The 16,317-nt window shown below is 36.2% G+C and overlaps 1 protein-coding gene across 7 annotated transcripts in view; it reads left to right on the forward strand.

Moving 5' to 3' along the window:
* SCAPER (S-phase cyclin A associated protein in the ER) overlaps positions 1-16,317 on the forward strand; it is a 439,244-nt gene that overhangs the window by 204,092 nt on the left and 218,835 nt on the right. For all 7 annotated transcript variants that reach the window (XM_014780959.2, XM_087428755.1, XM_087428754.1 and 4 more), the window contains one exon: positions 7,700-7,826. In XM_014780959.2, coding sequence (XP_014636445.1) covers positions 7,700-7,826 — 127 coding nt within the window. The remainder of the gene's footprint in view (positions 1-7,699; positions 7,827-16,317) is intronic.

A 16,317-nucleotide genomic window follows, 5' to 3' on the forward strand; every position in this document is an offset into this window, starting at 1 on the left:
CTTGGAGAGAAGACACAGTATAGTAAATTCTCTATAAATTCTCCTACAAATATTATATAATCCCAATAAAATAACAAACTTTTTAAAACTTTTTAAAGACCATATGGAAAAATACATGAGAATTTCTAAGAAAAAAAATTTTTAAAGAGAGAATGAGGTAGGACTGAGTTAACAGATATGTCATTAAAATAGTTTTGCTTTGGCATGTGAATAACAATACAAATTAATGGAAGAGATTTTAAAAAACAATCTAGAAATAGATCCAAATGTTTGAGGAAATTTAGTATATGACTGTAGTATAGTGTTTACAAAGATGGCCAGAAGAAGTTGAGCCATTTCTGGAAGCATGCTCCTTTGCAATATAACTTTGCCACTTCTCCATCAAGAAGTTAACGCTACTTTCCTTCCTGTTGAATTTGTTCTGGCCTTTTGTTTTGACCCACAGACGACTGCAGAAGCAATATGTGACTTCTGAGCCTTGGCCTCAGAGATCTTGAGGCTTCTGCTGTTAACCTCACTTTCTTGCTCCCCTGTGACTGCCATGTAGGGAAGCCTGGGTCAGCCCCCTTGAGGATGAGAGATCACTTAGTCATGGAATATAATTCTTTTAATATGCTGTTGAATTCATTTTGCTTGTTTTGTTGAGGATTTTTGCATCAGTGTTCATAGGGGATATCAAGCCTTATCAAACCTCTGCTTGTGTTGTTACATTTGCTTATGTCCCATTGGCCAAAGCAAGTTATTTTGCCAAGGTCGGAGTCACTGTATGAGGAGACCATACAAGTCATGGCTAGCAAGGCGTAATTCAAGGGAGGCCTTTAATGTAACAGTCTACAAAATAACTTTCTCTGGATTCTCCTCTTACTTGACTGGTTGCTCTTTTTCAGTATCTTATGCCTGGTTCTTTCTTGTCTCCTTAACCTTTAACATTAGCATGCTTTTGTCCCGAGAGTTCAAAAACGGAATTACTCCCTTGGTAATGTCATTCAGTTTCATGGCTTTAAACATCTCGTCACTGATGGATTTTAAATTTATGTCTCCAATCCAGACCTCTCCCCAGAATTCCAGACATATCCAACTTCCTATTTAGCATTTCCGCTTGGATGTCTGTCTGTTCACTTGGACCCCTCAGGTGAACATGTGCAAAAGTAAACTCCTGAAATTTGCTCCCAAACCTTGCCCCTCATATTTTTGCTCATCGTAGAAAATGGCAAGTCGATCCTTTAAGTTGAGGCTAAAATGTTTAGAGTAAACCTCTCTTTTTCTCACTTTCGGTCCATCAACACATTCCGTTGGCTCTATCTTTAAAATATATTCAGAATCTGACTGCTATTCGTTACCTCCATAGTAAGAATTCTAACCTACCTAACAGATGGAAGGAAAGGAGAACCCCAAAATAGCTAACAGGTTTTCACTGGAAAGTGCAGGGAACCAATCTGAGAAAAGCATCTGAACCTCATTCTCAAGTGGGTTCCTCAGGAAGGGCTCATGTGAACACTGTTTCCTTAGTTCTTGCTCTTACACGTTGATAATTTTATGCCCTCAAATATCAGTTTTGCCAGTTACAAAACCCTTGACCCACATTTTCTTTTCTTGAGGATCTTAAATACTAATAGAGAATGAACTTTAGGCGATCAAAATTGTTAAAGAGACATCAACATAAAGACTAGTGATGAACATTAAAGTTATAGTTTCTTGTAGAACTAAGGCTAACTCATGGCTAGAAGAAAAAGACTACATGATAGCTGTATCTCAGATAATTTTATAGTATAACTGTACAAAAAAGATCAGGGAGAATGGAGAAAACATATGTTAAAAAATTACCCATTCTGTAATTATATTTGTGATGATATTATTAGTAATATTAGTCTTTTTTTTTTTTTTTGGTGAGGAAGATCGGCCCTGAGCTAACATCTACCAATCCTCCTCTTTTTGCTGAGGAAGACTGGCCCTGGGCTAACATCCATGGCCCTCTTCCTCCACTTTATATGGGATGCCGCCACAGCATGGCCTGACAAGCGGTGCATCTCTGCGCGACCGGGATCCGAACCGGCGAACCCCGGGCCACCGCAGCAGAGCACGTGCACTTAGCTGCTTGCGCCACCGGGCTGGCCCTCTAGTAATATTATTCTGAGTCTGTTGTGTATATAATATGGGATAAAGTAAAGATTGTGGAGATTAGAATTCTTTCATCCCCTGTGTTCCTGAGAACCTGAATTCTCAGTCTGGAAGAAAGGAGATAGATATAATGTAGTAGAGATCAGGTAAAATCCCTGTAGGACTGAATTTGAATTAAATGAATTTATGAGGCATTTTATCTTTTAAAAAGTGTTGTGTGTGTGTATACATATTTGTGTGTGTACATACATGTATACACGTGTGTGTGTCTATGTTTGTATACACACATTTATTTATTTCCTCACTCTGTCCATTGAAGAGACCTAGAAACAATGACCATTGCAATAGTGGTGAGCATCCCTTGTGCTCACTGATTTGGGACTTGAAATGTTGTTTCTCACTGAAAAAAGCAAGAACTTCTTGGAAAAATGCTTAATTCTAGATCTGAATGTCCTGTCACGCTAGATGGCAGGGAAGCTCTCAAAGACTTCTAGTCTTTGTCAAAGGACTCAGGAGCCAACTTGAAGAGTTTCCTACTGAACAAAGATAGGACAATTTGATCTTCAAAAAGGATAATTATTTTAACTGATTGAACTTGGTAACCAAATGGTAAGTGAAAAGAAATGTCTTCTTATAAAATTATTCTAGCTAGTAAATGAAAATGACTCTTCCCCTCATCCTCCAGTTACCCCACCCCCTTCCAGAAAACTTCAGTCCTGAAGCCATTAGATGAGAGAGCACCAAGCAGCATCTGCATTGAGGGGTGGCTGGAGGCAACAGTGGCACAATGGGAGATGTCAGAGCCTGAGTGGGCTGAGGTGGACGTTTATGCAGGGGGAGAGGCGGGTGGCCAGGTGTGGAAGCTCCGAGCCCAAGCAGAGTGAAGGGAGCGTCCGTGTGGGGTAGGGCACTAGGGCCTGGTTTGGGGATCAGAGCAGAGTGAGGAGGGCATCTCTGTGGAAAGGTAACTTGGCACAGTCTGTCAGAGCCTAAGTGAAGAGGGGAGCCTGGCAAAGGGTGTCAAAACCCAGGCAGGGTGAGAAGGGTGGAAGAGCCCGGAACGGGGAGTCAGGGCCCAAGCAGGGAGATAATTCCCTACAGAAACAAAGATGGGTGGTGTGTTACGTGTAGGGGTATTGGTCAAATAAGTAAATATATTAAGGATGATGGAAGGCAGGTTGCTCATTGCTGGAGAAGAGAGTTAAAAATATACTCTCTTTTCCGGTAGGAGAATGTACTCTGTTCTCTAGCAGGAGAAGAGAAAAACCCTATGGTGATGAATTGGAGTTGTAGGTATCAGTTTTAACTCGTATTTTCCAATATATATAAATAGAAATAAATATAGATATAAATGTGTAGGGATATATATATTATAATGTTACATATTTTTTATATTTATTTATGAAATAATATACACATTTCCAGCTCTTTCCACTGAGAGTGAGGGTACAGCAACACCCTGATAGCATTGAGTACATCTAATATACCCATGTAAGGGTGGGGGTGAGGTAGTTCCCTAAGAGGGATTGAGGGTTCTTTTTCCACAGGAAGGGATGCTGGCAGGCAAAAGTGAAAGATGTCCAATGTAGGAGGCAATATATATATACTGATTTTTTCATCTTATATAGGGATTTCTTAAGCTCTTATATTTAGCTTAAGCATATTATTTAAAAATAGAAGGGCCGGCCCCGTGGCTTGGTGGTTAAGTGAGCGCGCTCCACTGCTGGCGACCCGGGTTCGGATCCCGGGCGCGCACCGACGCGCTGCTTCTCCGGCCATGCTGAGGCCGCGTCCCACATACAGCAACTAGAAGGATGTACAGCTATGACACACAACTATCTACTGGGGCTTTGGGGGGAAAAATAAATAAAATAAAATCTTTAAAAAAAAATAAAATAAAATAAAAAAATAAATAAATAAAAATAGAAGAGGAACCAGTAGTCCTAAATTTAGGCCATATACCTTTGAAATAGAATGAAAGAAAAAAAGTTAATATATATATGTCTTCCTGTCCATCTCACTAAAGAACAATGTTATTTCCTAAAATGAACCCAGTCTCCTTTCTTACACTTTCCACATCTTCCCAATGATCCTGATGAACCCCTCAAAACTTTACCGTGATAAAAATTAGGGCCCCTTACAGAGATACTTTTATATTTCACATTTACCGTGACAGATTTGAACTTAGTTGTTGTTGGAATTTGTTCAAGTTTTGAGAAGAAAATATCTGACCCTACAACATTCTCCACAAAGCCATTTACCTGACAGATTCTTCTCATGTTCTAGGCTGGGAGTTACGAAGCCTCCATTTTTTTCTTTTCGTGCTAGAAAAATTATCTGCCAGAAGTAACTCATATAACAATTTCTGTGTTAAAAAACTGCAGCCTCTAAACAGCTGCTGTTCTTGCCCTGTAGGGAAAATATAGCTTTCAGGGCTTGAGTCCTGTGGCATTCTGTAATTATTTATAGTATAAATCAAAATCTGATGCTCTTTTCTTGAAAGGGGCTATATTATTTGTGGTATTTCTGTGGAGGCGGGGAATGAAACAGGTTTAGCTCATATTACCACAGCATCCCCTTGATTTGGCATTGGTAGGTTCATATGAATCCCAGATTTGATTTACCTCAGGGTGAAATACAAGCCACTTGTATTCTGTGAATTAAAATGGTCCTTTTACCTCCATAAGTACCCCCTGGTTTTCAGGGGAATGTGAGCATTCTTGGTAAGAATACTGCTAGATTCATATGCATCCATTGCTATGGCTGGATATTTAGTTACATGGTGTGCAGGCCTTATTCAGCCAAATGCTGAAGTGGCTGCTTATCTATCACACAACGAAGTTCGCTGCCAATATTCCTCCACGTGATAAGGTCAGTAACTTTAATCGGATGGGACTCCAGCCCGTATTCGATTAGAAGCGAAAAGAAGTATGTTGCTCTTATTCTATTTCTGTATTGTTTATATTCCCTTTTTCCATTTGTTAGATTGAGACCTTCTGTCAATGAATAGCAATAATAGTTGATCATTTATTGAGTGTTTACTTTAGTGAATGATGTTAGGTACATTACATTAATTATCTCTGATCTTCAAAAGCTCTGAAAGGATGTGTATAATCTCCACTTGTAAGATGAAGAAACTGCAATGCAGAGTAGTTAAATAAACCTCCCCAGAGTTTACATGCGTGGTATGAGCTGGAGCCAGAATTCAAGCACAGGTATTTCTGATTTTAGGGTTTGTATTCATTCTTTGACTTATGAAAGTAAACTTCATATGGATAGCTTGGATAGCTTACATTTAACCTGGAGTTCAACAGTGCCTTTTTGAGCTTTATTTGCTGTTTTATTCTTTGAGAAGTTTTAAATTTTTACATAAATAAATTTTTAGATTAAATTGTATTCTATGATATTATTCATTTGTGAATAAAATTTCCTTATTTGAATTGACTAATATGGTGTGGAGACAAAAGCATGAGATTTGAAGATCAAAGGCCTAAGTTTCTAGGCCCAGTAATACCTTTTACCAGTTTGTGAGATCTTGGGAAAGTCACCTAATTTGCCTGAGCCTTAGTTTCTTCATTTTTCAAACAGGAATAATACTAATGGACAGTATTTTTCAGAGGATTAAATAATATGTACATGAAAGTATTTTTTGTAACCTATGAGATTATTGATATTATTAAAATGAATGTAAAGAAGAAATTTCTTCTTAGGCCATTCATCATTAAATCTCTGTTGAGTACACTTATGTAGAGGTAGCATGTTAGGTGCTGCGAATAAGGCGTTGAACAGGTGGACAAAAACCTTCTCTCATGAAATTAATACTGTGCTTCTGCACTGTCCTGTATGATAGCTTCTAGCCACATGTGGCTATTTAAATTTAAATTATTAAAATCAAATACAACTTAAAATTCAGTTCCTCAGTCACGCTAACTATACTTCAAGTGCTCAATAGCCACATTTGGCTAGCAGCCACATGTTGGACAGTACAGATATGGAAATTTCCATTACTGCAGAAAGTTATGTTGTAAAACTCTGCATGGGAGAGACTTGTGGTGAGTGATTTGAAGGAATAATCAAATCAAAAAAGTAAAGTTTAAACTAAAAACTAACAGATAAGTAGGAATTTTCTAGATAATGTGGAGGTGGAGGAAGCATTTCAGAAGGAATGAATGAAGAGCATTTGCAAAGACACTGAAGCAGAAAAAAGAGAGGGATTTAGATCCAGAAAGGCCTCATGCATACAGAGCCTGTTGTGTCAGGATTAGCCCTAAATGGGAGGAATCAGTCTTTCTTGATTGTAATAGGAGAAACAAAGGAGAATATAGGCAAAATGCAGATAGGCTTATAGATTTTGTGGCAGAAAGTAAGGATTTTCTTGTTTAATGCTTACATTTTCTCTATGAAATGTAAGATCTTATGAAAGCAAGAGAGAGAAAGGAAAGAGTGGAGTTTTGAAGAGATTGGGGAATGTATGAAGCAAGTCTTTGTGGACAGTGGGAGAGTGAGCAGACTAGACAGATTTAGTGAGATCCTGAGTCTATAGTCATACCAATCTTTTGTATGGTATGACTTGTTCTTAGGATTGGAAATGAAAAAGACTGGCAGATGTTCATTAATCCAGCTAAATAAATTAATGCACACAAGGCAGTGTGTGCCTGGCCCACAGTAAGAGCTAAACAAGCATTAGTGATTATTACCACTGCTAGGGTTTGGCTAGTAGGAGTAATAAACAGAAAAACAGAGAGAGAATGTAACACGTTTACAAGGAAGTGATTATAATGATGGCCTACGGAATCTCTCATAGATAAAAATAGGAGTAAGACAACAGGGGGCAACGGGGGGATGATGTATAGGGGAAAAGTGGAGAGATCTGGGAGAGTGTCTGGTGAGTATCTGTTGGTGGGATGCTCAAGCAAGTAAGTGGAAAGGAGAGGATGATTGCTCAAAGAGTGAGATGTATGAAACAGAAGAAGTAAGGACTGCAAAGAAATATTACACACAGTCCCCTTGCTAAAGAATCCCACAATCTAGGTAATATGTGGTATTGCTTGGTAAAAAGCTAATAATTCCTCTGTTGTCTAAGTAAATGATATCAGCAGTGGCAGGCAATCCCCAACTTGCCTGTAAATTGGAACATGGGGAGTTTGACATTCTGAGAGTTTATAATGCTTATAACATGATATCTAAGTCTACCTTGAAAATTTAAATCAAAATATGAAAAAGTGCTCAGGTTCTCACACTCATTTTCTCTGCCATCATACTCGCACCTTCTTCCCATCTCCAATTCTGTTCAAGTTTAAGCATCACGTGGAAACTGATGGCAGCAATTGCTCCAGCTAATCCTGTGGTTGGACAATACTGTCCTCTAGTTCTATTTTGTGTCGTGAGGACTAGATTGGTGTTTGTGAATATAAAGTAATACAAGCCTTAGGAGTGGTTTGTTTTTTCCTCCCCTCAAGTGCTCTGTGAAGCAGTTGCTAATACAATAATGAAAGTAACTTTTGTTTCAAAATGTTTAGGAAAATGAAATATTATAGTCTAATTCCTTAATGTCATTTTTCCCTTTCATCTCGTGTTGAAGGCTTCAGCGATTAGCCAAAGATCTTCTAAAACAACTACAAGTACAAGACAGTGGCTCATGGGCAAACAATAAGGTTTCTGCTTTAGATCGGACCCTAGGAGAGATTGCTAGAATATTGGAAAAAGAGGTATGTAACTAATCTCTGGCCTCTGGCCTTAATCTTGGTTGTTCTTTTTCACTGTGACAGCACATAGGGCTATAAGGTAGACTCTCAGTATATGCGTTTCTTCTTTGTTTCCAAAAGCTGGTCAAACTTTTGATGGATATTTTTTCCTTTTGTTGATGAAATCGAGGTTGTTTTCAGTTGCCTTAATTGAAGTCCTCAATAGCAAAAATTTGTTCTTTAGGTCATGGTTTTCTTAGTCATACTTATACCCACACAAACAAAATGAACTTATTTTAAATGGAATCATAGTAATAAAGATCAACAGTTTTACAGCAGAAAATATAAAACTTTGAATTATAAAGCTCATAAGTCATAGATTTCCACAAATCTATGAAGATTTTAAATGTACAAAGAAGAAATAAAACTCCCTATAATACCTGCTATTGACATTTTTATTCTGTTTTCTTCTAATCCTTTCACTGTACACTTTTTACATTCTTTTATATGGCTAATTTTATCATAAATATTTTGTAATATCTTTAAAAATTCTTTGTAACCAAACGAACATATCACAATTTATATCACTTAGGTGGTTTCTAATTTTTCTATTTAAGGTTATGACCATCTTTGTTTATTAGCTGCATTTGTTTTTTGTTGTCTGGGTTTAAAATTTATTATATAACATTTGACATATACAAAAGAACGTAGTGATTAAAATAACGTAAATACAATGAACAGCTGAGAACTCACCACCCAACTTAAGAACAAGACTGTTCATAGTACATTTATGGTTCCCAGTGTGATCCTTCCTCACTGCATCTCCCTGCCTCTGCTCCCTCTGAGGAAAATACTGTACAGAATTAAAGGGGTGTCTTCTCTTTGTTTTTTAAAAATAGCTGTATTGCTTTATCACACAAATGTATTGTTAAGTAATGTATTATTTAGTTTTGCTTATATTTGACCAGTGTAAAATATCATACTGTAGACTTCTTTGATTTTTTTCAATCAAAATTATGGTTCAGAGTTTTATTTAAGCTTATAAATGTAGCTGTTTTCATTCATTTTCTCTGTTGTCTAGTGAGTACTTCATTGTGTTAATACTACAATTTTTTTATCCATTCTCCTGACAATGGACATTCATTTTCAGGATCAGATGTGTGTGTGTGTGTGTGAGAGTGGGGGGTAGGGGGTGGGTTAGAGACAGTGCTGCTCAAGCATTCTTGTGTCCAAGCAAATTAACAAGAATTTCTCTAAAGCGAGGAGCCTCAGACTTGAGTCTGCATCCCAAATCACCTAGAGGACTTGTTAAAACACAGATTGCTGGGCCCCACTTGGATTTCTGATTCAGTATGTCTGGAGTGAGTCCCAATAATTTGTATTTCTAAAAAGTTCCCAAATGACCAAGACCATACTTTGAGAATCACTGTTCTAGTCTAGAGCATATGCCTTAAGGGTAGAATTCCTGGGTTCTCAGGCATATAAATGACCAACTTTACAAGATAGTGGTCAGCTGCATTTTGGCATCAGACAGTATAATCCTTTGTAGGAACTGAGAGCAGCATATTCACTGTAGTATCGTGGCAGGGCCACATAGAGTCAGTTCTTCTGTATAACACATCCCTTTCAGAGTTAGAAAGTTCAGAAGAAACTGATAGTTGTCAGACATGTGCTAGATGGAGTGTTTGGGGGTTTGATATGCCTCCAAAATCTTTTTATTTTGGGAAAATCTTTAATTATTTTAAAATTAGCACATACTGATTATTTTTATTTTTATAAAGAGCACTTATACTTTGAACTAAAAGGCATTTGCCTAAAATACCACCATGTGCACCTTATCTCATGAATATTGTTTTAGATTGAAATAATCACAGAATTTTTGAGGAAAAAGTAAAATGATCTGTATAAGAAAGGTATTTAGTATGTAAAATCTAAGTAAAGTTATTTCATTCACAAGGGGGCAATTTACTGGAATACCACTGATTCCTTATAATTTTAGGGAGAAAAATGTAGTCTGGCTCCCAGTCTAAATGGTCTGTGTCAGGAACCTTGCTGTAAAGCTGTCCTTAGAGTATATACTGCAGGACCACCTAAGAGTCTAAACTTACCTACAATAAGATCCTTTTGCTACTTTTATAACTAAAATCCTTTTTACCTAGCCAAGACAGACTCACTTTATGTGGAATTCTGTTCATAGAGTAATACTGACGTTTCAGTATAATTCGGCTTATGATATTTATGATTTCAGTCTAGGAATTGTAAATAACCATTCCTTTTTGTTTGGAAAACTGCCTGGAGTAACAAAATCATTAGAGCCAAAGCCAAGTACCCAGTGAAGGATTTTAAGACAACCTAGAAGTTACAAGGGTGAGACTGGTGGAACTTGGGCAGGCACTCACTAAGGAATGGTGAGAGATGAATCTTGAGGTCTTTATCCTCTTAATTTAGACCCAAATACACTGATGATTTCTGTTATTGCTTTGACATAATTATCCTTAGATAGTTTTTCTGAAGTTCTGACAACTGCTTTACAGCTAACAGGTTAAACTTATGATGCACAAAAACTCCTGTAATGGAAGAGATCAGGAAACTGAGGAGACCTGAGTTTTGTAGTGCTTACTGTGTGTCTCAGGTACCTTCTGGCTTTTTGAGTTCTCTTGATTCTGTTTAGAAACAAAAAGTTTGTAAGCTTTGTGGCATATGTTATGCTTTTTAACAAACTTCAGCCACTTCTGTAAGAAATATGGTGGTCTGGAGTATTTGTACGAACTCTACCAATAAAAACATCTAAAAATGCTGGGAAAAATAAAAAGTAATTTTCTTAAAAGCGTCAAAGAGCTAAGAAGAAATTAAATAATTACAAGGCCAAAGAAAAAGCAAGAATTTAGAAAGCTGTACTTATAACTGAATGCCCCAAGAGCTTTGCCAGGGTGGCAAATGTGATTATGATTTTCCAAGCCTCGTGGGGTAGGGAGACAAAAGTAAAAGTCTAAGGGCTGCCTGAGATATGAAGTCTACTAGGAGATTTGCCCTTCACCAACACTGAGACCACCACAGCCTACTCCCTGACATAATTATGAACTCTCTTACCTCAACCCTCAGGGACTGCAAAGAAAGCACCTTGGCATAGTGCAGAAATTAGAACCATAATCCGACTCTGGAGTAGATTTGCAGCCCAAATTCACATCACGTATTATTTCAAATGGTGAATTGAGTTTAAAGTAGTCCCAGACTGATTGTGGTGTCCTAGGAACCTAGCAGAAAGAAATGCAAGTCCTCATTGGAAGAAGACACCTTTATCCTAGACCTTAGGTAATTTCTGTCAAATAATTTTATAAGAACAAGTAGCCAGAGTCAAAAAATAAGCACAAAAGTAAATAAGTCATTATGAGTAAGAGCATGCAGGAAATAGAACTGCAAGGCTTTGTAAATACCAGTCACAGATCATAAAATTATGTTTTTTTTTTTTAAGAGAATAGAAGACAAGCTTGAAGGTATCTACAATTATGGACCTAACAGTAGTGACGGAGTAGGTAATTCAGAACAGTCCTCCCACTGATGACAATTAGTAAAGCTAGACAAAATATAAACTGGAACTGAATTGGTAACAGTGTAGTGAAGAATTACCGGGTCAAGATCTAGGAACATGACATTTTGGGCTGGGTACAATTGGTGATCCAAAAGAGGTGGATGAGAAGCTGAGTTGTACTTTTGACATTGTTGCAGAACCGGTGGGGGAAAATGTTGGAGTCTAGGACTATCAGTGGTAGAGACTGTGGCAAAAAACCCATGTTTTGTTTTGGGATCTTAAAGGACTGAACAAGGAGAGAGGGTAGACAGGAAGTACACCAGTCATTGCAGAGACTGCTGCTCAACTTCACATCATCTGAGTGGCTGGGAAAAATCCCTATTACTGGAAAAATAGTGAAGTGATTTGAATTGCTGCTATCTCCAGGTGCCTAACAGAAGCAAATGGAAAATCTGCTCTGGAGGAAGATAATATCAACCTAAGTCTCAAACTGTTTCAACAAAATAATTTTCAAATACAGTGTCTGATAGAGAAAGATAACTAGGCATATAAAGGAGCAAGACAACATTTATAAAATTCCATAGGAGCAGACCAAGGGGGGCTCCAGAAATATACTTACTGTATTCAAGTAAATAACCATTAGTTATTTTTTAAAAGGTATAGCACATTTGAAAGAAAATAGTAATTTGAGAACTGAACATTTTACTAATCAAAATTAAGAAAACTGTAGATGAGATAACAGCAGAATAAAGCAGCTGAAGAAAGAATTAGTGTACTGTAAGATAGATCATAAGAAAGAATCCAAACTGAAACATGGAGAGAAGATATGAAAAATATAGGAGTCTAAGTCATATAATATATATTGAAAATGCCTAATTTATGTGTAATTATTCAGAAAGAGAGGACAAAAGAGAATAGGGCGGAAATAGTATTTGAAGTGATTATCATTTAGAACTTTCTGAAACTTATAAATGAACCCCACAGATTCAAGAAGCCTAATGAAGCCCAAGCAGGACAAATAAAAAGAAATCCATACCCACAGACATCACAGTGAAACTGGAGAAAATCAAATTACAAGCCAATCTCATTCATGAACTGGGATTCGAAATTCCTCAACAGAATTTTGGCAAACTGAATCATGCAATGTATAAAAAGAACTATATATCACAACAAAGTTGGATTTATTTAAGATATTTAAGCTTAGTTTAACATTGGAAAATCAGTCATAGTTTATCATATTAACAAAAGAAAAAAAAACATAATCATCTCAAAAGTTTCAGCAAAAGCATTTGGTAAGCTCAGCGTCAAATCAATTCATGATAGTAGACATTATTATTATTAAGGAATTTCCTTAATACGACAAATTGTATCTACAAATAAGAATATAGCTAACATTATAAACTAAAAAATAAGTTTAACAAGACTACTAAATAGAAGGACAGTATATAAAAATAAATTGTATTTCTAATATCATCAAAACATTAAGTATCTAAGAGTGAATCTATCATGTTCGTGGGTTGGAATACTCACTATAGTAAATATCTCTTTTCTTCTCAAACTGATTTATAGATTCAGTGCAATCCTAATTAAAATTCTGTGTATTGTGAAGTTAAAACTTTTTTTGTGGACGGGCCGGCTCCGTGGCTTAGCGGTTAAGTGCGCGCGCTCTGATGCTGGCGGCCCGGGTTTGGATCCCGGGCGCGCCCCAAGGCACCACTTCTCCGACCAGCGCGAGGCCGAGTCCCACGTACAGCAACTAGAAGGATGTGAACCTATGACATACAACTATCTGCTGGGGCTTTGGGGGGAAAAAAATGAATAAATAAAATCTTTAAAAAAAAAAAAAAACAAAAAACAACTTTTTTTGTGGAAGTTGAAATGCAGATTCTAAAATTAAAATATGGAATTTCAAAGAAGCAGTAAAGGCCAAGATATTGTTGAAAAAGAATAATATGGGAGAATTTGTTCTACGAGGTAACAAAATGTACTGTCAAGTTGCAGTAATTAAAATAGTGTGCTATTGGAGCAAAGATGGAGAAAAAGAATGGAACGTAATTGAATTCATAAATAGTTCTATTCAAATATGTATGCTTGATACATGACATGTGAGACACTTGTTTATGTTTATATGGAAAAGGAGGCACTGAAAAGCGTTAGTCTATTTTGGTCTATTTTGTGAATGATGCTATAATTATTGAATATCCTCATTTTTAAAAAATGAGACTTGACCCCATGTCACATCATAAACAAAAAATTAATTCCAGATGGACCTAAATGTACAAAGAAAAAACAAACGTTTAGGAGATAACATAGAAGAATATTTTCTTGACTTTGGAGTTTTGCCTGCATAAGAAAAGGACACAAAAGACAGTAACCATAAAAGGAAATGTTGATAAATTTGCATTAAAAATAGGAACTTTCATTCTTCAAAAGACACCAGAAAAAGAGTAAAAAGACAAACAGCAGAATGGGAGAAGGTCTTTATATGTAAAACCCACAAAGAAGTGGTATCCAGAGTATATAAGGAATTCCTACAGGTTAATGAGAAAAAGACAATCCAGGAGGAAAATGGTCAGGAGAAAGGCGTTCCAAAAGAAGAAATCTAAATAGCCAATAAATAAATGTAAAGATAGTCGATCTCTTTAATAATCAGAAAAATTCAAATTAAAAACTCACTGCGATACTGTGATTCACCTGTCAGAATGGCAGAAATTAAAGACTGAAAATACTAAGTATTGACGAAGATCTAGAGCAATGGGAATGCTCATACACTGTGATAACATAAGCTGGTACTACCACTTTAGAAACCAGTTTGCTATTATCAGCTAAAGTTGTAGACATGCATATCATATTTTACTTCTAGGTCTATACCTTGGAGAAACCAATGCATATATCCACCAGGAAACATGTACTCAAATATTTAATGGCAGCATTGTTTATAATTACCAAATATGGAAAACAGCCTAAGTACCCATCAACAACTGAATATATAAATTATGGTATGTTCATATAATGGAATATTATTCAACAATAAAAATGAATGAACTATAGCTCTGGGTAACAACATGGATGTATCTCACAATGTTTAGTGAGCAAAACAAGTCACCAAAATAAATAAATAAATATATATTTATTTAAATATATATATACATACACTACTACATTTCTAGTTATATAAAGTTCAAGAATAGACAAAACTCCTATATTGTTTTGGAATGTCTACATTGGTGGTAAAACTATAAAGAAGATACAGAAAATATTTCTCGTAAAAATCAGGATAATGATTATTCAGAGAGGAGGGTGGTAGGTATGATAAAGAAGATTTACCTAGGTGGCTTCTTCAGTGCTTCTAGTCTTTTCCTTGACAGATGGCGATTACACAATGTTCCAATTATAATTATTCTTTAAATTGTACTTACGGGTTTTCTAATTTTTCTGACTTTTCTGTATGTTTGTTTCACAATAAAATTATGTTTAAAAATTCAAGTTAAAATGCTCCAAAGACCCTTTTGTTGCAGACATGTTTAATTATTTCAAGTAAGAGTTTCTGAAACATCTTGTATATGCAAAGGCATTTTACTCATTCTTGCCATTGTATTAAATTTGGTCCAAGTGAGCGTCATTTGTATCTGCATTGACTTTTCTCATTACTCTGTGATGATGAACATTACATTTAAGTTTGGATAGTAACAGCATCCCAGAAGCATTCTGTGGTTTATCAGAAACATGAGACATTTGTATGCTGTTACTATAAGTAAACAGTTTAAGCAGATGGATTGGACATGGAGTTTTTCCAATTGCCTTTCTTGACATTTTTTTTTAGAATCTTGCCAAATTTAAATAGAGATTCAGCTGTGAATCTCTTGAACCTGAATAAGCAAGGCACATAGCTGGCAACATTCATAATTTGAACTGAGTTGAGAGATGTCAAATCACAGTTGACTTTGTGACACCTATAGCAATGCCATGCTTTGGTGTTTTCGAAATTTATGTTGCAAAATTCCACCAAGAGGCAACTATGGAAGGTAGAAAGGTAGAAACTCTTTCCCCACCCCACCTCCTCTTTTCTTCTGCTTTTTGCCAGCTGAGGTTTGTGGCTATTTAACACATGCCTAGACTCAGAGGAGATAAACCATTAATCCCTGACAGCTTTTTCACCCTAATTGTGTTCAAGTCCTGCCACACACTACCTATTCTCCAAACCTCATGGTTTCATTTGGTTTTGCTTCTCTTATTTTCAGCTGGAATTCTTCAGCTGAGAAGAACTGGAAAACATTTAATCCTAGAAACCTCTTGTTTTGATCCCCTCACTTACTATGTTCTCTGTTTATGTAGGTGTTTCCTCATAGCAGCTGATAAATAACTGTATATATCTTGTATGACACCCACATTTTGTCGGAAGGTGACAAGTATATTATATGGTCCCAAGTAAAATGAAAATGTTTCTCGTACCTTCTTCAGCTACTTTGCATTAGAAGACTAGTATAAGGAGAATGGAATTAATTGTTATTTCAAGAATCTGACAGAGGTTTAATTTATATATGGTTTGTACTTTTAAAAGAGAAACAAGGAGAAGAAAGGAAGAAGTGCTTGTGTATTTTGTTTTAGGTGGTGGTTACATAGGTGTGTGCAGTTGCCAGAATTCATCTAACTGAATACCTAAATCTGTGCATTTTATTGTGTGTTAACTATATCTCAGTAAAACAAAAAAAAATACAAATAGATGATAATGATTCCAAAATAGTTGATGTTGTTTTTAAGATGGTGAGGCTTGACTTTATAAAACACAGTTTTAGTCCTCTCATTTGAAATCAGCTATTGTGGCTTCTTTGTGAAAAGTACTCTTTTGAAAGCAAATAAATCTGTTATAAAAACTTGATGATAAATATTGACAGTGCTGATTTATAGGAACTTTTTCACACAATTTGTGATATTTTCTATTATGATTATGCAAATTAACTCTTTGTGGACTATTTAAAAATTTTT

The sequence above is a fragment of the Ceratotherium simum genome, chromosome 3 (assembly GCF_057802395.1).
Source record: "Ceratotherium simum simum isolate JZ-2026a chromosome 3, ASM5780239v1, whole genome shotgun sequence".
Taxonomy (NCBI): Eukaryota; Metazoa; Chordata; class Mammalia; order Perissodactyla; family Rhinocerotidae; genus Ceratotherium; species Ceratotherium simum.